The 24,046-nt window shown below is 40.9% G+C and overlaps 1 protein-coding gene across 1 annotated transcript; it reads left to right on the top strand.

The window, feature by feature from the left end:
• Window positions 1-261: 261 nt before the first annotated feature.
• or6at1 (odorant receptor, family 6, subfamily AT, member 1) lies at window positions 262-15,774 on the top strand. Its single transcript, XM_086307621.1, has 5 exons — window positions 262-545; window positions 598-797; window positions 10,653-10,837; window positions 10,936-11,598; window positions 15,610-15,774. Exons 1-5 carry the CDS (start codon window positions 262-264, stop codon window positions 15,772-15,774), a joined length of 1,497 nt encoding a protein of 498 aa, XP_086163747.1.
• Window positions 15,775-24,046: the final 8,272 nt, after the last annotated feature.

Below are 24,046 nucleotides of genomic sequence, written 5' to 3'. Positions count from 1 at the left end.
CTCTCCGTCACGGATCCAAAGAAGCCAACACAAAGAAAACTAGGCAGGCGAGCAGGCAGCGGGACAGGCTAGAACAAAGGAGAAGCAGGCAGAAGATGGATCCTAAAAAACATGCAGCTCAATAGCGTGGGATCAACAGATTCAGCTGGCACCAACACATTACCACTTGTGACAGCGACAATACTCCGACACCAGACGTCCGTGACTCAGCTCCATAAAAGCGCTCACTGATGACGTCCAATGCGCCGCAGGTGTGCCGGAATGCCATCAAGCCCCGCCTCGCCTACCTATGCCAAAAAGGGAAACAAAACCCAAAAACAACTATACACCTACCCACCACCTCCTAACAACAGGACCCGGGCACCTTGTGATTGGCGAGTTCATCATGAACTTTTCTGTATACCAAACATTTCTAGAGTCAAATGTGAGGCGATCTTTACCACAGCTCAAGCTTGGATCAAACTGGGTCCCAAACACAGTAGTGATCCCAAGCACCGCAGAAAATCTGCAACAGACTGCCAGAAAAAGAATAAAGATATAAAGATGTAAGTCTCCCTGCATTGTGGAAGATGATAATTCCATTTTGGATGTTGTCAGAACTGAGGTCAGGGTCACTCCAGGCTGTCTGTCTCTGCTGGAGACTCGGGAGAGCTCCCACACAACCGTCTGTTCCTGCTGGAGGCTCAGCCACCTGTTCCCGTCAGACGCTCTGCAGAGTCCATCCCGCAACTACCTGCTCAACCACCTGCAACTGCTACACGGCATCTGGCCTGCCTCATCTTGTCCTGCCTTGTCTGGTACTGCACACCGGCCATCTGCCAAGCCACCCAAGAGCGTTCAGTCACATCCACTTCCAGCGCAACCTGCACGTCTACATCCATCCACCAAGCCGCACCGACGACAGTTACCATCCAAGCCTACCAAAGCCCTTTGATTCCTTCATCTCCCTCTTCTGGTTCCAAAGCCTTCATCACCACCATTGCCCTCTAGATCTGTTGACCAAGGATCTTCGCTTCCATGAGCGGCCTCCTGAATTGTGTTGCCGCTGCCGCTTTTCATGAGGTCAGTCCCCAGAACTGCTCCATCTCTGTCACAGCCGTTGGCTCCTTGGTTTGCCTCCTGAACTGTGTGTTGAACACCAGTGCTGCTGACCTCCAGGTCAGTCCCCTGAACTTCTTGGATTTGGACTACTGTGTTTTTATGCCACACAGCGTAAACATGACAAGAGGGTTATCAAGGCCCCAACCTGGTGATTTGATTCGATTTGATCCCGTTTTGACTCAGACAGTCAGAAAGATTATAATTATCTTCATTTATCAGTACAAATCCATATTTTTATATCTATCTATGAAAACAAAGCTGACACTTGTGAGACTTCATCAGAGGTGAAAGCATAACAGCAGATGCCTTTGTGTCAAATTAACTGAGGATAAAACATGAAGGAGATTTTTCTGCCCTGTTCTTTTATAGCAGATAACCACCTTAAAAATATTCTGCAGTAGAACAAAAACAGAAGAAAACCATGAATCAACAGATAAACATTACCTGATGCTGCTAAAGTAAAGCAGAGTTACAAACTTATTTTTAGAGACAGAGATAAGCATTTTGCATTTTGGCAGAATTTGTAAAAGCTGAAACTTCTTCAGTATTGAACAGCGGAAATTAGGCTTTCTTGTCGGAGGTCATTTTTATACACCGGTAGACTGGTGCATAATAAGCAAGCAAATAATACAGAAAACAGATTTTTGATGGTATAAACTGGTCTCTGAGTACAGAGAGAGACTTAACTCATATAAGTTTATGAGTTAACCTAATTAACTGACTCCCTCATTAACCTGTCCAGGGTATCTTCCTCCTCATTTTGCCTCAGCGGGATCATGGCCCCTGGCCTTCTGACCCTGGGTCCGCTGCCTTGTTGATGAGACGCACTGCCAACACGCTAATACACGGCACACAGCAACAACAACTTACAATAATTGCTAAACTGTAGCGAGAGAAACCATAATAGACAAAATAAACCCTTTCCATTACCCCAACATAAATGTCATGCATTCTTCCAATTGTGTTCTTCAATGTTCATGTAATATTGTGGCATAATTACTTCTATCCACAACAAAAAATCAAACAAATAAGTCAAGCACTAAGACAGCACCTCGTGTCTACGCCTGGCTGTGAGCTGTCCCCATTTTCACCCCGCATCATAGTTTAATCCCGCTTCTGACTTCCCTCACTGCTCACTGTAAAATCCAAACAGATATAATTAGCTTTTTCCTAGTAAAAGGTCCTAGATTACTTTTGTAAATCTATGGGAACAGTCTCTTTAGAGTTAACCCGTTTCCTCTTTACAAAGCACTCCTAGTTTCTCAGCACACAACTTTTAGTTCTCTAAACTCCCCCTTTAACGGCTAGACTATATCAGGCATGAGCACTGTGTTTGGTCAATTGACATAACATAAAAATCATGCAAACTATTACTAAAGCTAATCCTCCCATAACTTTTGATTACTTTTGTGCTCACACCATAACCTCTGTCTAACGAGCTTTCGACCTTCTTTACAATTTAAACAACTAATCTTCTGGGACGGGCGATTCTCTGGGATCTATGCTTCTTTTAGATCACTGTGTCCCCCTTTGTTAGCCAGATCCGTTCGGTCTGGTGCTTCCTGGATTCTCGCCAACCCCTTCGTGCTTTTGCTGTGGTTCTGGAATCTGCTCCTTCTGTAAAGGACAGAAAAGGCAAACACTGCTCTGCGAAGCCTCAATAAGCTAATTTATTCATTCCTTGTTCTTTTAGCTATTTAAAGTTGGCTCAGAATATCATGTTTGGGACTCTCTGATCTACAGGATTAGTCTAATTATTATAATGTGTGTAAGCGTGTTTGCATTTACCGCTCTGCACTCTAAGTCCTTCATTATTGTCATGTGTGTATGAAAATAATTATAACCGCTTATTTTAGTAGAAGAAATCAAAAAGAAATCAAACATTTTCAATCTTAAGCATCTTCCCTTCTTTCACAGAAGCATGTTTCATTCAGCTTGCTGTCCCACAGTTTCCCCTTCAGTGTGGTACTCAGCTTCTCATGAACACAAGCATTTTATCTTCTAAATGGGATTCATTTTATTTTTAATCATTTAAGCTTAAACATGAAAACAATGATTTATGCGTAAGTTTTACCGTAGCTAAGTTATCAAGCACACTAAAAAGTCATACCCTGATCATGCAATCCATTCTTTCAAATTAAACCTAAAATTCCCCCTTTGACACATTTTATGTGTCAAACAGAATGAAATTGCTTCACCACATCTAGGAAATTAAAAGAAAAAGGTTAGTCATATTATTTCTCAGAAAACCTCAGCAATTCTCCTCTCAAGTAAACTTGCTCCGGGCTTGCAAACCTGTGTTAAGAAATGAAATAATTTTAGTTATCATGTTAAATCTCTTCAACTCCTCGAGCTTTCTTCCACATCACCCAGACAAAAACTTTTAATTATTATGAACTTCCCATTTGAAACCCCGTTTTCTTTTTATTTTCATTTTGCTTTTCCCACTTTAACATTTAGCATTTCCCAACAATGACCCACTTACAACCAATTAACCCAGATTTCTTAATCCAGACATCAATAACCCAAATTTAGTAGCCAAAGGGTTCAGTCTTTTTGGCCTGTCCCATTTGTATGGAAGCCCGTTTCCGCCACTAAAAAAAAAAAAAAGGATCCATAACTCAAAATTCCGAGTTATTTTCTCGAAATTTCGATTTATTAACTCAAAATTTTGAGAAAAGTAACTCAAAATTTCGAGTTAGCGCTGCCAATCAGTAATCTACATGATTGACGTCATTTCCTCGTTACCCAGAAGTTGAAGCCCTCAGCTACAAATGCTACAGCTAAGCTACCGGTATTACATCCAGTCGTGAATGCACAGATTGCTGAGTGTTTTCAGCCTGGCTTCACAAATGATGAAATCCCTGTGTTATTAGCTGAATCACACGGTGTTACTATCAGCAAACGTACTCGCGAAAGCGCCAATTTGTTGCGATCCGTTTTTGAGTGCGCGTTCCTCTGCACCATATGCTTCCGGGTAACAAGAAAGCGACCTCATTCACGTATATTTTTGATTGGCAGAGCTAACTGAGAAAAGTAACTTTAAATTTTGAGTTATTAAGTTGAAATTTTGAGAAAATAACTCGAAATTTCGAGTTATGGATACTAGCTGTTTTGTTTTTATTTAGTGGCGGAAACGGGCTTCCATACATTTGGTTCTTTAGCCATCAGAATTGTTGTCTGAAGACCAACAAGGAGACCCAATGGATTTATTTTGCCAAATGGATCATCGTGGCGTTGCCGTATTGGTCCATTTGATCGACCTTTGTTTTTATTATTTATTATATTTTATTTTCAGATGTTACAGACGGGACAGACATGAGTGAGGGATAGGAAAGGGAGAAAGAAAGAGGAAGGAAAAGAAAAACAGAAGGGGAGAGGGACAGTGAGAAAGGAAAAAAAATCTCCTGGATCACCTGTTGAGAGAAGAAGAAGAGAAAACAAGCAAAAAAAAAACAAAGCAACATACTAAACACAACACCATCGCATTAATCTAGCTAAGTGTAAACAGCAGTAAATACTAAATATTCAATGTTGTTGTGCAGCACGCAGGACAGACAGCGCACAATGTGCTTTGAAGTAGCAGCCAAGAAAGGTGTAATTTAAGTCTACGAGCAGTGAACACCCGCGTGCATACCTGTGTGGATCAGCACGCTTGTATTCAAATGGTTTCCACATGTAATGGTCTGCAAGAGGATGTAGCGAGCCATAGCCCCGTCCCCCAGGGCATGAAGCAGGCATGGAGGAGATCCAGGCCCCAGACGTCCAGAGGCCCCAGAGTGCAAGAGCCCAAGGAGGACCACCGGAGGGGCATCCGTGCCACCCTCCTGGCCACCCTCCTGGCTGAGGATCCCCAGACGAGGCGTCACCCAGTAGCCACCGAGCAGAAGCCAGAGGGGGCTGCACTGGCGTGCCCGCCGGCTCTGCCGGCAGCCAGCTGTGCCAGAGTGAACCGAGCCGCAGGCCCAGAGGCCGGAGGCCCGAGGGCCCCCTGCACCCCGGAGGAGGCCTGACCGAGCAACAGGCGCCAAGTAGCCACCGGGAGTGAGCCGGTACATACCTGAGCGCCCAGCCCCGGACACCAAGAACCACCAATGCACCGACCCCTGAGGGCATCAGTCACCGGCAGGGAGTGTGGTGAGGGGAGATAGGCCTTGGAGGGCCTGGGAGTTCCCAGAGAGGTGGAGTCTAAGACCCGACCTGACATATAGACACAGACAAACAGGCACACACAGACACACACATGCATTCCCACCCTCATGCACACATATACAAACACTGGGGGCAGGGATAGCTCAGTAGGTAGAGTGGTGGCCCCATGATCGGAAGGTCGGGGGTTCGACTCCATTGAACGGCTACCCTGAGGTACCCCTGAGCAAGGTACCGTCCCTTCACATTGCTCCCCGGGCGCTGCACTGGTGGCTGCCCACTGCTTCACTGGGTGAATGGGTTAAATGCAGAGGAACTATTTCCCTATGGGGACTAACAAGCTCACTTTACACTTACTTTTACACTCAGCACTCACTCAACGTAGGGATAGACATACATGGACACTGTACACACAATCACACTCCCCAAACAAACTCTATACCCCGGGTCCAGGTACCCTCACCCCTGGAGGGGGAAGCGGCAACTAGGCCGAGGAGATGTTACCCTTTCCCACGGGGTAGAGGCAAGCGGACCGCCCCAGGCTCCGCAGCAGCAGGGAGGCCCAACATCCCAGATCCCAATCGGACAGCCAACACCTCCCAGCCCCCCCGCCCCGATGGCCAGCAGAGAACAGGGGTTTGTGAAGACCCCAAACCTCTAAGCCTAATCTTGAAAGTAGAGATTGTGTCTGTCTCCCGAATCCAAACTGGAAGCTGGTTCCACAGAAGAGGGGCCTGAAAACTGAAGGCTGTGCCTCCCATTCTACTTTTAAATACTCTTTACAACAAGTTGGCCTGCAGTGTGAGAGTGAAGTGATATGGTACTACAAGGTCATTAAGATAAGATGCCAGCCTAGCATAGCCTAGATTTACAGGTCTAGCATAACGTATCGTCAGGGTGACTGAAAGCATTTGGCAGAGGCGGCATTTGTAACTTTTTGAAGCTACTGCACTCAAAAAAGTGAAATTGGCTGGTTATTGCATTTACATGAGTCTTACTTATAATTTGAACAAAATAATTTGATGTTTCTATGGTATATGTAATCAAATCATTTACGATTTGTATGAAATTCAACAACTTAACAGTTGCTAAATTAATTCCTGTTAAAATGATGTGACATAATCCAGCAAAAATGGTTAGTTGCTTGGACTCAAATAAATAAATAAATGTAAATGTTTTAATTTACAAATATCAACATTGTTGTTGTTAACAAAAGTGTAAAGAAATTTTTTAAATCAAACCTTGTAACCATAGCTTTCCTACTTTTTTTTTTTAAGTATAGAACGACAGCTCGGTGGCAAGCACTGTTTCCTCGCTGCAAGAATGTCCTAAGTCCTAAGATCCACTAACTGGCCAGGGCCTTTCTGTGTGGTGTTAGCATAATTGTGTTTGCGTGGGTTCTCTCCAGGTACTCTGACTTCCTCCCACAGTCCAAAGACATGTGAGGTTACTTGATGATTCTAAATTGCCAATAAGTATGAACTGTGAATGTTAGTGCATATAGCTGTCTGTCCCACCTCTGCCATAGTCCTCTCACCCTATGACAGCTGGGAAAGGCTCGAGCCCCTCTAGCCTCCGAGATAAGCAGAGAAGAATGTTTTGTTTTTGTTGTTTGTTTTTTTTGGGGTTGGGGGGGGGGGGGTGTTAGTGTGGACAGAGCTGTGGCTGTAAGGTTGTTAATGCCTGTCATGTTGGTAATCTCAGGTGGGGAGTCTTAACAGCCTTGTTTAGCCTGTGGGACAGACACTGGCAGGCCAACTAGAGCAGCTCTGGAGGTCGTTGAACCCATGGAATTAGACTTTTGGTCAGCTTTGATTGCTCTGGCAATCTAGTACAGGGGGCCATTTCAGCCTTGAGCTGAGGTGAAGAAAAAATGTAAAAAGTCATTGCCCTACAAATTGAGAATAAACACACACACACTTAAAGCAACAGTTTGTATAATGAGAAGGTTAAGCAAGTGTTTTGAAGCAGGTTTTTGTTACCATGGCTACAGGGATAATTATGTTTCTGTGCTTTTTGCATTTAAACCCACAAAGGTACCTAAAACAAGTCCCTTTGGTATTCTTTGTGTTCTTGTGTGTTACATTTTTAATTCTGATGCTCTGATGTAACTCAGCCTAATTAAAGTTTTCTGGTCACTCATTAGATAGTTGTTTTTTCTAGAAAAGGCAGAATGTGGAGCAGAGGACTTCAGTCCTGCTTAGACAAGCCAGTGATACCTTCTCACATATTTTGTAAAGCAACCTTTAAATCTGGAGGGGTTTCATTTGTGTTCTGCAGCCTTTTAATGTTTTCATGCACACATCAAATTTTTCTTCACTTGTCATTGTCGTTTATCGAGCTAATTTTTTCTTACCTGGTCACCTGTTGGGAGGTTCATCCGTCTGTCTGGTGAGAAGAGATGGAGCTGTGGACATTCGATATTCCACTCCAAAGTCCCAGAGGTCTGTACCTTTACTTTACTGTCTTTACTTTTCCACCAACTAACTACTGATGTCCAGTCAAAACTTCATAATCTGCCATTTATATAAAACAGAAACACTTGTTAAAGGTGATGAAGTGTTTTTGGGGGTTTTTTTGGTAAAAATTATTTAAAACTGATTCTGTTATTGCTGTTGGTGCTTTTACAGTTCTGGACCCTAACCACAATGTTAATAACACATTTTCTTTTTCTTTAAATAACAACCATAGTTGGAATCCAAGAGATCAAATAACAGACAACTCAAAAATATATATAACAACTGCATTATTAGTGTTTGTGGTGTTTCTTTTAACTAATGTCATTATTTGATTAAATCTATTGTTTTAACCAAACCTACAGTATTATTTGAAGTTATAGTACCTGCTTATGGGGTACAGTAATACAGCAAAAGTACAATTTGGTTTTTGGTACAGTCATACTGAAGTTTTAGTCCAGTCACACTGATGTTTATTTGGGTTCATTTATTTTAAAATTTAGGGTTCTTAAAGTAAATTTAACTTTAAAATAGGTGGTACTCATTTACTTTGCTATAAGGAGTTCATGTGACTCAATTTTGAGTAAGTTGTTAGCTTAAGTTATTTAATAATTCTGATACCATTAGATTTTAGATTAAATTAGATTTTTACAATAGAAATGGTGGTTACTTTCAAGGAGGTTAAGTGATTGTTTAGGTATGCTTGTCATTGTGATCACAAGTAACTTATTTTTACAGGAATCATTTTAATACAGCTCAAAATACCACAAATCTTGACGTTCTCACAAAAAACCCAGCCTGATCTCATAGCAGTTCATGATATACTCATGACTACTAATCTACTGATTCCCATTGCTGGCCCACATTTCACAACAGTATGTTGTGTCCTTGAGCACAATTTTTCTTCAGTCCACTCTATTTGTTTATTAAAAAAGTTAGATAAATTCTAGATTAACAATTAACAAAGAGTGTATTTGTTTTCATGGCAGATGTTGAACTTTGAGTTACATGTCAGTTTTCCACAAATCACTTGTATGATTTTTTTTATCCATTAAATTGCATGTATGTCATTTGATTAAGGTTCGTCATTTGAAACCTCTTGGTTAGGTTTTGAAAAAGTGATCTCAGTAAAATTATAAACCTTGTCACAGCTGGTGGTAAAACCTCCCTGCTTTTTCTGCAAAAATATGTGCTTTTGACACAAAATGCATTCCCTGCCAAAATGCATTACTTACAAATTTATGATAATTCATTTTTGACTATTTCCTACTCGTCACGGCTGCTACAACAGTCGTGTGGTGTTTGTGAAGGAAGGACCTAAATGCAGGCGAAGGCTGTGATTCGAGTGAGCGTTTTATTTACAGTGTCTGCACAGTGACAAAAACAGGAAATAATGATTGGGGAGCTACCAAAACCTAGAATGGGAAAACCAACGTCATGCAAACTCAAACTGAAAAACAAAACGCTAAACACTGTGATACCTGAAACCACGAGGAGACAAAAGGCACGGGAACACATGGCATGAGAGGTGGGGATGACACAGAGAAACACCAAGAAACGCAGAGGGCCCCTTCGCCTAATGTCCTGGTGCAGTTGTGTACTGAATAATATAATGTCTGTGAGTATACTGATTTTGAAGTACTGTGTAAAATGTAATTAAGACCACAATGATAATGCTTTTGCTAAACATGGCTCAAACTCTCCTAGGTTTAAGTCATCATCTAACCATAGCTGTATTCATAAGATAAGAAATCTTGGTAATCCAGACCAGGACTAAAAAGTACTTTTTGTTTGCCTCTGAAGAAGGCAAGGACAAATTCCTTGGGCAAGTATTGGGATCATCGCTGAAAATGGCTTGAACCTTGTTTCTTTATTTTTGGAAACATGTTTTTTATATGAGTAGATGAATTTTGAACATTTTGGCCAGTCTGAAAAACTTCACTGTGAATGATTTTAAAGCATCTCAGCAGTAAACAGAATCAGAATTACAATTATTGTTTCTTTTTGCATAAAAAAGGAATTTGTCTTGCTATCATGTTACAAACAGTCGCTTAAAAATAAAAAAAAATATGAATATTTAGCTATGAAAAACCGAATATTTATACCAATATCACACATAACATATCACTCTCTCCACTAAGAAAAAGAGAGATTTTGAGGTTCGGGGCTTTTATGCTTTATTAAGTTTGTGAAATAGTCCAGCTGCATGGGGAAAAAAACTGGTACTGATGGACTGCAGCTTCCTGCCAGAGGTTAGTGGGACTAAAAATTTATGTAATGTGGGAATGGCAATCTCTCATGTCTGTCACAGACATACTAGTAGTACAAACTATACTGTGGTGGGTCCATCTTCTAGATTTAATGTTATGCCAAGAGAAAAAAAAGTGGCTTTTTAACATATTGTCTGCCTAAATATAAATTTAATATATAAATATCCGTGTAAAAGATGGTCGTAGTTTCTGATTCTGAAAAGGAAAGCCAAAGCAGAAGTGCCTGACACTTTCATTTTTTTTTTTTACCACGTCAGCAGAAGACCGCTCCTCTGGATGGAAAATCTAGTTTTGAAGTCTGTAGGAAACAACCTTAACATTAAGTTATTTTATGAGCTTTATACATACTTGATGAGTTTTGGTCTTACACCATAGTTTTAAGTCTTATAAATTCAACATGATGATCACCCTGTTAATGGTCCCACAGAAAAACAGAATAAAACACAGTGTGATTTGGGGCATTGTTACTTTATAATTGGCATGTTGCTATCATATAAGCATGGCACGTCTTTCAAAAAACTTGAGGACAATAGAAAAAATGCTTAGTGGAACTTTACTGGCCAGTGGGTGCATCACAGCTGGCATCATATATACATCATATCAGCAGCACAAACAATGCACCTTTTTGGACTTGGACCCCTCTGATGAACACTGATGAGCTCTTTTTTTCCTTCAGATTTCCCAACTTTGTCAACCAATCACAGATCTAGTTCTGTTAATGAGACCTTGGGACTCGGTGGTGTCACGTTCTTTATCATCCAGGGCCTCACAAGCCTCGATGAGAAAAAGATAATACTTTTTTCCATCCTGTTGCTGATTTACATCATGGTCCTGGGAGGAAACAGCATCATCATCTATGTGGTAGAGAGAACAGTTTAATCAATATTGTCGTAGTCTAATAAAGAGTTGAGGATGAGGTGAGGATGTGACGATTACCATCTATGTCTTTCCTGCTGCAGGCACTGACGGATCCAAAGCTCAACTCTCCACTGTACTTCTTCCTCTGCAACCTCTCCTTTGTGGACATGGTCTACACCACAACCACCATCCCCAACATGCTATCTGGCTTACTGACAGATATCTTAACCATCTCTGTCCTGGGCTGCTTACTCCAGATGTACTTCTTCATTCAGTTATCTGTTACAGGCCGTGCCATTCTCACAGTCATGGCATACGATCGCTACGTGGCGATCTGCAACCCTCTGCAATACAACAGCATCATGACCAGGCCTGTCCGACTGCTACTTGTTGCAGGAGCCTGGGGATTCGGTGCAATTTGCACTCTTCCTGTTACTGTGATTGCCTTTGAGAGGCCTTACTGTGGCCCAAATGTGGTGAAACATGCCTGGTGCGACCCATCTTCTGTAAGGCGGCTTGTGTGCAGTGACACCTCTTTGGATAACATTGTGTCTCTCTTATTTGCAATGGTGTCGCTGGTGACCACAGGTGTCTTCATACTCTCCTCCTACATCTTGATTGGTTTTTCCATATCCAGGATGGTTGTTGCTCAGAGGCTGAAGGCGCTCAGAACATGTTCTGCCCACCTGACTGTGGTGTCCATCTCTTATGCAGCAGCCTCATTTGTATACATTTCCTACCGAGTGGGAAACTTTTCATCAGAGGTAAAAACTTTGCTTTGCTTTCTCTGTAATGTCTCAGTGCAGTACTCTGTAAAGGTCTTGAGCCACCTCTATTTATTTATATTTTTGGTAGGAAAACAAGAAATACGTGCAGAGATTTACTGAAACAAACAGACCAAAATGGAAATACAGTATCAATGACAAAAACAGCATTTGGACATTTCTAATGAGCTGTCAATATTTGCTATAACCACATTTATTCTCCACCTTTTCTTCTTCAGCAGAACCAGGACTCTCATGGACAAGATTTCATGTAAACTCCCCTGAGTGGGTTAGGGTACTTGTTGGCCTAGGTGTGAATAAGAGCGTGAGATGAGCAAAAAAGAAGCCAGTGGCTAAAGAAGGAATTTGAAAGACCTTCAGAAATCCTGGAGAACTATTGGTTAAGACGACTTTAAAGGAAAACATAAAGAAATGTGGTTTAACACTTTTGCACATTACTATACGTCAAACGGTTTTAAAGTGTCAGAAGAAACAACATTAACAGTAACATTAAGAGTTTGGTGACATTGCTCAAAGTAAGTCTAAAGAGCTTGGAAAGAAAGCTGGACTTCTTTAACTTTCTTGAAGGCAATTCCCCTTTCATTTGAGAAGCTTCTTCAGTTGAGAAGCTTGAAGTCATCTAGGTCATCCTACCACGACCTGGATGACTGAGAACCTACACAGACATATTGCCTCAAAATAAGGTACATTTGTTTCACTTGTGTTTTCATTTAGGGCTGAGCCCAGAGAGTTAACAGCCAGTGTTGGGAAAGTTACTTTTAAAGTATATTCCACTACAGATATATTACAGATGTATTACTATTACTGAAGGCTACTCGCCATTACAATGCCAACTAGATCATTAAATCTTAATATAATCTTAATATAAAATGGACATTAGGTAAGGCTGCACTTTTTGCAGTGATTGTGTATAGGAGACTGTTTCTGTATCAGTCTAAGAAGCTTGGAAAGCTTCTCATCTGAGAAGCTTCTTGAGTTCTGACTATGATGACCTGGATAACTGAGAACCTTCACAGACATATTTCTGGATCAGTAATATGTTTTCTTTTTATCTGTTAATAATCATGTGGAACTGCACATGATTATTTGCAGCTAGCAAGTTGTTAATGCTATCCATCAGTCTAAAACCACCATGTTAATATGTGGAGATCCTGAAGGCTGCTCAAAAAGATAATATTTTAAATATTTGTTCAATTAAAATTAGTTCAAATTATAATTTTTTTCTTAAAGAAATCTGCTACATCATGTATAATTTATGTCATGTGTAATTTCCATTGCAAATATCAATCACAGCTAAATTAAGAGGGGATGGCAGTAAAAAGCTGTGATGTCATCAAGTACACTGCCGTTCTAATTGTGGAACGATCGCACTGCGTTCTCAGGAAGTCTGGACTCCTGTGTGAACTTACGAAGTCCGGACACGCGAAAATGCGAGTACGGACTCGTGTACAGTGGCTTGCAAAAGTATTCGCCCCCCTTGAACTTTTTTTGTCACATTACAGCCACAAACATGAATCAATGTTATTGGACTTCCAGGTGAAAGACCAACACAAAGTGGTGCACACGTGAGAAGAGGAACGAAAATCATACATGATTCCAAACATTTGTTACAAATAAATAACTGCAAAGTGGGGTGTGGTAATTATTCACCCCCTTTGGTCTGAGTGCAGTCAGTTGCACATAGACGTTGCCTGATGAGTGCTAATGACTAAATAGAGTGCACCTGCATGTAATCTAATGTCAGTACAAATACAGCTGCTCTGTGACGGCCTCAGAGGTTGTCTAAGAGAATATTGGGAGCAGCAACACCATGAAGTCCAAAGAACACAGCAGACAGGTCAGGGATAAAGTTACTGAGAAATTTAAAGCAGGCTTAGGCTACAAAAAGATTTCCCAAGCCTTGAACATCCCACGGAGCGCTGTTCAAGCCATCATTCAGAAATGGAAGGAGTATGGCACAACTGTAAACCTACCAAGACAAGGCCGTCCACCTAAACTCAGGCCGAACAAGGAGAGCGCTGATCAGAAATGCAGCCAAGAGGCCCATGGTGACTCTGGACGAGCTGCAGAGATCTACAGCTCAGGTGGGGAATCTGTCCACAGGACAACTATTAGTCGTGCACTGCACAAAGTTGGCCTTTATGGAAGAGCGGCAAGAAGAAAGCCATTGTTAACAGAAAACCATAAGAAGTCCTGTTTGCAGTTTGCCACAAGCCATGTGGGGGACACAGCAAACATGTGGAAGAAGCTGCTCTGGTCAGATGAGACCAAAATGCAAAACGCTATGTGTGGAGGAAAACTAACACTGCACATCACTCTGAACACACCATCCCCACTGTCAGATATGGTGGTGGCAGCATCATGCTCTGGGGGGGCTTCTCTTCAGCAGGGACAGGGAAGCTGGTCAGAGTTGATGGGAAGATGGATGAAGCCAAATACAGGGCAGTCTTGGAAGAAAACCTCTTGGAGTCTGCAAAAGACTTGAGACTGGGGTGGAGGTTCACCTTCCAGCAGGACAACGACCCTGAACATAAAGCCAGGAAACAATGGAACGGTTTAAAACAAAACATATCCATGTGTTAGACTGGCCCAGTCAAAGTCCAGATCTAAATCCAATCCAGAATCTGTGGCAAGATCTGAAAACTGCTGTTCACAAACACTAATCTGACTGAGCTGGAGCTGTTTTGTAAAGAAGAATGGGCAAAGATTTCAGTCTGTAGATGTGCACAGCTGGTAGAGACAGACCCTAAAAGACTGGCAGCTGGAACTGCAGCAAAAGGTGGTTCTACAAAGTATTGACTCAGGGGGCTGAATAATTACGCACACCCCACTTTGCAGTTATTTATTTGTAAAAAATGTTTGGAATCATGTATGATTTTGTTTCCACTTCTCACGTGTGCACCACTTTGTGTTGGTCTTTCACCTGGAATTCCAATAAAACTGATTCATGTTTGTGGCTGTAATGTGACAAAATGTGGAAAAGTTCAAGGGGCCCAATACTTTTGCAAGCCACTGTACATGAGGATTTAGAAAAGGCCTAACAATCTGCAAACTACCCTCAGCTAACGCCAGCTAACAATGTTAGCTCGGTATGGAGTATCCTTCATTAAAAGTAATAAATATCACACAGCAATAGTACATCAAAGATACTGAAGTTTCGCCCATCCCATTCTTCTTATGAGGTTGTGTTGGAATTTCCAAGAAATGCATTCCTGCCCGTGCACTGCTGGCTGTTGGGCTGGCTCTGGGTCAGCCCAAAAGCTGATGCCACCAACATTAACAGTACATTTACATTACAGCCTCTTATTATGTGTTTTGTTTGGGTTTCCAGCAATCAGAATCAGGTAAACTTTATTAATACCAGATGGAAATTGTTAAAAAGAAGAAGAAAAAAGGGCCTGCTGCGAATTGTACTCAAACTCAGGCCGGCTGCTCATAGCCATGCGATATATGACTACATGCACCTGCGCCAAGTGCGTTTAATCACCAAAATTGGAGAAGGCATAGAGAGGGGATAGCCTAATATATGAAGCCAGAAACGATTGCTGTGTATTCTATTTATTTCAGCAAAGTAACTGTATTCTGATTACCACCTATTTAAATGGTAACTGTAACAGAATACAGTTACTCATATTTTGTATTTTAAATACATAACGCCGGTACATGTATTCTGTTACTCCCCAACACTCTTGACAACCAGGTGATATGTTAAATCACCTTGTGGATACAATAAACCACGACAAACCAAAAAGTACTTGCATCATTACTGTGATAACATGTTGATATGACTTCCACCACAGAGCTGGATACTTTCATAATGTTTCTGGTTTAAATCCCAGGGAAAAAAAAGCCATGCCAGTTTTTACCAAGGGCCATGCAGCATGACTCCTGGGTAAAAAACCATTCATGCTAAAGGACCAGATGGACCAGCAATGTCATCCTCGAGTATATAAACAGATGAATTAAGCATTACATCTGACTCTGTTTCAGGTGCGGATCATTGTGTCTGTGCTGTACTCTGCTCTGACTCCCTTCCTGAACCCGATGATCTACAGTCTGAGGAACAAAGAGCTGCGAGAGTCTATCAGAAGAACTTTGAGCAGGTTCAGACCTGCTGCTGTGTTACCCACCAAGAAAATCAGCACTTTGTCCTGAAGAAGTGTCTGACACAAATCATTTCTAGAAATGGTGATCTTTTAATTACATGGTTGATTGTGCCAATATTAATAATAGTTGTCCAATTGTTTATGTACTGATGAGCTCATATATAAAATCTACTGATAAAGTACTGCATTAATTAGTTAACATTTTGTCATTTTGGTTCCCTTGTCTCTGTCACTTTCTTTTAATGTTTGAAATAAAGTCAATGTTAACAAAACCTTTAAACGTTTTTACATTTCTCTTCAGCTACACCAGACAGTACAGCAGTAAGCTGTGAATCTTGAAGCTGTTATATTGTTAAATAGTGGTTAACAGAGACTACACGAGTTATCTGGGTCATTCATGAAGTGATTGGCTTACACCCAAGTGTTCTTATGACTATTTTACAGTTAAATAATAATTCATATATAATTATTATAATTATTACAGAGAATTTGTTAAGCAGTTCCTGACCCAAGTGGAGGAGTTTAAGTATCTCGGGGTCTTGTTCACGAGTGACGGGAGAAGGGAGCTGGAGATTGACAGACGTACCGGTCTGTTGTGGTGAAGAGGGAGCTGAGTGTAAAAGCGAAGCTCTCAATTTACCGGTCGATCTACGTCCCTACCCTCACCTATGGTCCACGAGCTGTGGGTAGTGACCGAAAGAATGAGATCGCGAATACAAGTGGCGGAAATGGGCTTCCTCCAAAGGGTGGCTGGCCTCTCCCTTTGAGATAGGTTGAGAAGTTCGGCCATTCGGGAGGGGCTCAGAGTAGAGCAGCTGCTCCTCCACATCGAAAGGAGCCAGCTGAGGAGGTTCAGGCATCTGACAAGGATGCCTTCTGGGTGAGGTTTTCCAAGCATGTCCCACCGGGAGGAGGCCCTGGGGCAGACCCAGGACACGCTGGAGAGATTATATCTCTCAGCTGGCCTGGGAATGCCTTGGTGTTCCCCCGGATAAGCTGGAGGAGGTGGCTGGGGAGAGGGAGGTCTGGGCTTCTCTGCTTGGGCTGCTGCCCCCGTGACCCGGTCCCGGAGAAGCAGAAGAAGATGGATGGATGGATTATTAAGAAATTTGTGATTGACAAAATGCCCAAGTATCATTAATATTAATTTTGCACAGAACTTCTTTTTGCAAGAATCTGAAAATCTGGTAGAAGCTCGGTGGCCTTTGTTGAGGGAACTAGTGTGACACTAACTTCAGTTAAACTTACAGTTGGCTGTTTGTTTTTTCTTTTTCTTTCTTTTTCTTTTTTTTTACAAAAAACTGATGCAATTTCATAAACTTAGAATTAATTTATTAAAAATACATAGAAGCCAGTCTCCTGAATTGAAGCCGTGCAGTGCTCTAACACACCAAAATGTGCATAAACGTGCTCATTCATGGTTTCCATAGGATTATGCACTTAAATTGACAGCACTAAGAAAACACAATTTAGTTCACTGCGATCAGCACTTCACTCTCACACTGCAGGCCTACTTGTTGTTCCTAGAGTATTTAAAAGTAGAATGGGAGGCAGAGCCTTCAGTTTTCAGGCCCCTCTTCTGTGGAACCAGCTTCCAGTTTGGATTCAGGAGACAGACACTATCTCTACTTTCAAGATTAGGCTTCAAACTTTCCTTTTTGCTAAAGCATATAGTTAGGGCTGGACCAGGTGACCCTGAATCCTCCCTTAGTTATGCTGCAGTAGGTGTAGACCAATCAATCAATCAATCAAAATTTATTTATATAGCACATTTTTAAAGACCGAAGTACACCAAAGTGCTTTCCAGTAAAATCATGATACAGATAAAACTGCTGGGGGATTCCCATGATGCACTGAGTATTTCTTCTTTGGTCACCTTTCTCACTCGCTATGTGTTAACAGACCTCTCTGCATTGAATCATATCTGTTATTAACCTCTGTCTCTCTTCCACAGCATGTCTTTATCCTGTCTTCCTTCTCTCACCCCAACCAATCACAGCAGATGGCCCCGCCCCTCCCTGAGCCTGGTTCTGCTGGAGGTTTCTTCCTGTTAAAAGGGAGTTTTTCCTTCCCACTGTCGTCAAAGTGTTTGCTCATAGGGGGTCATATGATTGTTGGGTTTTTCTCTGTATCTATTATATTATATCTATCCACTGTACAATATAAAGCACCTTGAGGCGACTGTTGTTGTGATTTGGCGCTGTATAAATAAAATTGAATTGAATGCTCTAGAAATTTCTAAGAACCTAAATATGAAAATATGCTACTGAAATGTCACCTTTAGGCTTTCATCAAAAGTGTCTCACTGGCACTGGAAAAAAAAAATTGAAAAACATAAACCACAGTAAATTTGATACTTTTGGAGCTGGGGATTTTTTTAGACCCTTGTAAATGTTTCATTTTTCTCTCTTATCTTTGTTATGAAATAAATATATATTGTTAGTGCTTATTTTCTGTTTATATTGGTTTATAGAGTAGGAAAACGCCCCTGTGAGTTAGAATGTGTGCCAAAAGTCACAGAGTACTGACAGAAGACTGCACGCTTTGTGCAGAGAACAGGAAGCGTGGTAGACAGAAAGTGAAACTAAGTAGAGTGTTTAATCGAAACTTAAAGTGTTCGTGAAGTCTAGAGGAAGTATATAAATAACCAGACTGCCTGCTGCTGCTTCAGACTTGAGCTGATGACTCTGTGCTCAGTCTCCGTTCCCAGCAATGTAAAATAAAGATCATTTTTTGAGCTTTGACCACTTTGAGCCTAGTCTTTCTTTGCCGTTAAAAGAATACAAAGAACTGAATTTAATATCTTCCCTACACTTTAAAGCACTATTATGGCCTCATTGAACAATACAAAAATGAAGACTTTTAAAGATCATGCACTCAAATAGTGGCCAGATAACACAATAATGAATAATGACAAACAAGCTGAAGTGATGCTCACTTTATCGATATACACCAGGGGTCGGCAACCTTTCTTATGATGAGTGCCATCCAAAATTTCCTCAGAAGTCAATGTGCCATATGATTACATTAGCAATAAATTTAATGACGCTCTATAGTAACAGTTACACACTATATAGATCAACTTTACAGAATTATATTTGTTCAGATGTTGGCAGCTATCAGCGAATAGTTATCAGCTACTTTGAAAAAAAAAAAAAGACTTTTTATCCATAACAGCAAATGAACTGAACAACAGAAAATACAAATGCTATTTATGGCCTCCTCACAACAGTGATAAGAAAAATAAACTGGGCCATGGGATGTTTGTTAATACAGAGACACACATGTTACTGTGATCTCTGGTCTCCGAGTGTCCAGCATTAAGAGGCTGCCTGAGGACTCATGTGAGAGAAAATCTGCTCACACAGATATGTAGAGCCAAATACTGTCAATAAGGCCTCTGCAACGTTCTGTAGACAGTTAAACTTGTCAGGTAGTGACGTCCAGCAGGTGAAAATGCAAGCTCCATGAACACGCACAGCTGTGGACTGTAGGCTAAGTTATTTTTAGCCAATTACAAGTTGAATCTGGTTGTTGGGCTGTTAGCTAAGATACCGTCATTAAGAAGCAGCACAACTAATGTGTCTATGCGAGCTACTTTGCATGCCAGCTATGGTACACGTTCCCAGGGTTGCCGACACCTGATATACATCTACTTGACCCACTGTAGGATATTCATTTGGTATTAAGAGGTGTTACCACACTCTGCAATTTTATCACAACTAATCCACAATTTGTCCCCATAAAGTACCTCTGACAAGGAAAATGTCTGATCAGTTTCCAAAGTATTTGGACATGTTAGCATAAACAAAGACAAAAAAGAAGCTTAGTTCACCAGTAACTCTGTTACAGATGACACAAGAATTGTTTCTTTACATAAGACTCTTGTTTGCTTAGTAATATATTTAATCTATGATTAATAATGATTTCTAAAGTAAACTTTACCATACAGAAAACAGATGATGTATTGTGTTTTGCCTTGTTTACCAAAAGTAGCAGTAGTTAACCTGACATTAAGTGATAATATGTTTTTGGGTAAATTAATTTGAAAAGGTTTCACTGGTGATTTGAGGGTGCTTTCAAGAAACCAAACGTTTTTACATTTCTCTTATAAGGAAAGAGAGAACTTCCATTCATCCATTCTGAATGGATGAGAAATGGATGTGTGGTGCTGTGAAAGTCAAAAGTTAAAGAAATAATGGATTGCTGGAAAGTTTATGGTTATCAGATTATTTTCACCCGACATCAGTAACCTGACAGAGGTTAAAACATGTTTCTAAGGAGCACATGAGATTTCAGCATGGTAGTTTAAAAAGGTGTTAGGAAAAATGTACATATTGAAAAAGATTAAAGCTAAAATTCTTAAGAATACAAGTGTCAAAGTAACAACATGCAATTAAACGCATACAATATTGCCGTTGCATAATAAGATCACAAATTTCAACAAAGTTCAACTGAATGAGATGTGTAAAAATAACAGTCAGTTTCCTATATTAAATTATAACTCAAAGCCTGTTAAACACAGTTAAAAGATCAGTTTCTTATAGCTAAAAATGAAATTGCCCTGCAGGAGAAGGAAGTCATTTTTTCCTTGTAAAAATAGTATAGACAGTGATTTTTTTCTCTAACGGCTTTGATCTGATGTCCGTAAATAATGGCGTTTAAAGAAGGTGGTACCACGTGGAACAAGATGGATGCCAGCTTCCTATGGTCTGAAAGGTTCTCAAACCGATGCAGAATGATGATGATGTTTCCTGACAGAAGCAGAATGATGTACACAGCCAGGTGTGCACAGGTTTGCAGGGCTTTACTGTTCAGAGCCTGGTTTTTCCTACTCAAACACACCATGGAGATCCTCAGGTAGGTGATCGTCACACTCCACAGTGAGCAGGCCATTTTGGCCATGGTGGAGCCGAGGCCATAGAACATTTTCACATGAGAGCTTGAACAGGGAGGCGTTGTCGCAGAACGGGTTGCTGATGGTGCGTCTACAGCGAGACAAGCGAATGCTGAGGCCAAATAGCAAAATAAATCAGAGAGAAAGCAAAAAAGTCATGACTGCCCAAATCAACAAATGGGTACAATGTTAGAAATAATTAATGTACTGGTTGAATCAACAGCACCAAATGACCTGAAAGATCACAGAAGACAAATGAAATGCAGAGTAGCAGAATTATTTCCATGGTTAAGGGGAAAAATATGACATAACATTTAACCAAATCAAAAACACTTTTGACGAGGTTGCTACAATCAAAGCTACAATCAAGATGTGCCGTCATAAATGGAAATAAAGGGAGTTTACAACAAGCTGCAAACCAATTTTTACACTAAAGAAGAGGAAGGCCAGACAACATCTGAATGAGTCTGCACACGTCTTAAAAGATTCTTTGAACAGATGAAAGATGGAACTGGGTCAACTTTTTAGCAGCACTGATGCACGGACTGCTTCTAACCTGCTATGCTAGTGTGAACAATGTGGACAGAATAAGTTAGAGAAACCAACTAGGAACCCGCAGAGTGCCAGCTGAGATGCCAGCACCTCTCAGACAAAGCCATTTGTTGAAGTGGCTGTATGACAGTTTCTACAGGTGGAAGAAGAGCAGTAATCAACATCTGCACACGTATTGCCTGTAACAAGTAAACAGATTTTTTTGTGTAAGTCAATACATGTTACAAATATTGTATAATTAATGTCCTCATTTGTTGTAGTACAAGCAAGATAAAAATAATATATGAATAAAGTTCAGTTCCGCCACTGAGTTAAATTTACATAGACAGTTCACCAGTTCAGAAAATAATAGAAATTGAAGGGAACTGCACTTACTACAAAAAGAAATTTAAACTTCATGGCAGAAACAGAAAAACCAGATGAACAGATTCAACCTGTTCAACCTTTTGGGATTTAAAAAAAAAAAAAAAAACAACTTTTGTTCCACATGCATAGGTCAAAGGAACAGTGTGGGATTTAGCAGTGAAGTTGCATATTACAACTAACTGAATTCAGTGAAATGCGACATAAGAAATGGAAAAGAGTAAGCATGAGCTGTTACCTAATCATCACCTGATGCACTATCTAGGTTGTGGTTGTGGTTTGTTTTATTATGTGTGAAGCTCTTTAAGTTTGTGCAGCTTCCCCGCTTGAAAGGGATTGATGCATCTACCACAACTGGATTTTATACAATGATCAGGCAGATCTTTTGTTTTCCTTCTTTCTTTAATCTTCTTTTCGGCCATAGTCAGCTATAGGTGAAAAACATTTAAATACAAACCAAAAAACCAAAATACAAATTATGTTTGCTATCATACATCTGAGAATATTGTGAACAATCCCAAACATTTTTTTTACCACATCAATGCAGTGCATAAGCTTCGTAGCACAATTTGTACTTGAGTATTATTTATAATAATTATAATAATTAAATGATTAATCTGCATTTGAGCTTAAGCAGTAACAATAGTATTTATAACCAGCTTCTCTTAACCATATGCAAGCATTAACAGTCTTCCATGCAGACCAACAATAAACAATAGTGCTGCTTGCGACCAACTCACGGCACAATGTTAATGCTACGTAAGGACTTAGCCCCAGAACCGCTGTAACTTGAGCATACCCGGACATTGACGTCCCTCACAATACCTTTTTTGTCTGGACCAGACTGGGAAGAGTGAATCTACAATAGGCAAGCAGCTTGGTGTGAAAAAATCAACTGTGGGAGCAATCATCAGAAAATGGAAGACATACAAGACCACTGATAATCTCCCTCGATCTGGGGCTCCACGCAAGATCTCATCCCGTGGGGTCAAAATGATCATGAGAACGGTGAGCAAAGATCCCAGAACCACACGGGGGGACCTGGTGAATGACCTGCAGAGAGCTGGGACCAAAGTAACAAAGGTCACCATCAGTAACACACTACAACGGCAGGGAATCAAATCCCACAGTGCCAGACGTGTTCCGCTGCTGAAGCCAGTGCATGTCCAGGCCCGTCTGAAGTTTGCCAGAGAGCACATGGATGATACAGCAGAGGATTGGGAGAATGTCATGTGGTCAGATGAAACCAAAGTAGAACTTTTTGGTATAAACTCAACTCGTCGTGTTTGGAGGAAGAAGAATACTGAGTTGCATCCCAAGAACACCATACCTACTGTGAAGCATGGGGGTGGAAACATCATGCTATGGGGCTGTTTTTCTGCCAAGGGGACAGGACGACTGATCCGTGTTAAGGACAGAATGAATGGGGCCATGTATCGTGAGATTTTGAGCCAAAACCTCCTTCCATCAGTGAGAACTTTGAAGATGAAACGAGGCTGGGTCTTCCAACATGACAATGATCCAAAACACACCGCCCGGGCAACAAAGGAGTGGCTCCGTAAGAAGCATTTGAAAGTCCTGGAGTGGCCTAGCCAGTCTCCAGACCTCAACCCCATAGAAAATCTGTGGCGGGAGTTGAAAGTCCGTGTTGCTCGGCGACAGCCCCAAAACATCACTGCTCTCGAGAAGATCTGCATGGAGGAATGGGCCAAAATACCAGCTACTGTGTGTGCAAACCTGGTAAAGACCTATAGTAAACGTTTGACCTCTGTTATTGCCAACAAAGGTTATGTTACAAAGTATTGAGTTGTATTTTTGTTATTGACCAAATACTTATTTTCCACCCTGATTTACGAATAAATTCTTTACAAATCCTACCATGTGGATTCATGGATTTTTTTTTCTTCACATTCTGTCTCTCACAGTTGAAGTGTACCTCTGGTGCAAATTACTGACCTCTGTCATCATTTTAGGTGGGGGAACTTGCACAATCGGTGGCTGACTAAATACTTTTTTGCCCCACTGTATAATGCATCACCAAGGAACAGAAATAAAATCCCTATCCCAAATCTTTAATTCAAGCAGGCCTCACAAACGCACTGAAAAAATGTCACAAAGTGGCAATTTCTACACTCTCCACCGACAAAACAGATGGGAAAATGCAAATGTGGAAGAAAAAAAGCCAGCACAACAATTGAAAAGATCCGAATAAAGCCAGTGAGAGGTTTAAACAAACTGAGGAAACTGATCATATGATTTGGGATGTGTGGCAGATTAAGCTCAGGGGAAACTAATGAGGGTTGGTCAATCAAAACTACCAAGAGAATGTTGTGAAACCAATAGAATTTTAAAGAGATCAAGAATTACTAAATAAAACAGTCTAAATCCAAAAAGGTATGGCACAGACCAAAGACCTGTGGTAGCTAAAATACTACCACAGTTTTTTTTTTTTCAAGAGAATAGTATCTTTCAAGACACTTTAAAATCCCTTTAAAGTTTGAAAATAAAC

This window comes from Aulonocara sp. 'chitande type north' Nkhata Bay, linkage group LG10 (assembly GCF_057382095.1).
Source record: "Aulonocara sp. 'chitande type north' Nkhata Bay isolate Kocher_YH1m ecotype deep benthic linkage group LG10, A_spYH_male_GT1.1, whole genome shotgun sequence".
NCBI classification, from domain to species: domain Eukaryota; kingdom Metazoa; phylum Chordata; class Actinopteri; order Cichliformes; family Cichlidae; genus Aulonocara; species Aulonocara sp. 'chitande type north' Nkhata Bay.
The sequence above is the reverse complement of the archived record's forward strand: the minus strand, read 5'-3'. Positions and strand labels throughout refer to the sequence as shown.

What these genes read in the sequence shown, in the direction of transcription:
- or6at1 (XM_086307621.1), top strand. Translation starts at nt 262, where the DNA reads ATGCCATCAAGCCCCGCCTCGCCTACCTATGCCAAAAAGGGAAACAAA. An exon ending in AAGAATAAAGATATAAAGAT is followed by an intron (nt 546 to 597) that starts GTAAGTCTCCCT and finishes GGATGTTGTCAG; the next exon opens with AACTGAGGTCAGGGTCACTC. An exon ending in TGGGAAACTTTTCATCAGAG is followed by an intron (nt 11,599 to 15,609) that starts GTAAAAACTTTG and finishes ACTCTGTTTCAG; the next exon opens with GTGCGGATCATTGTGTCTGT.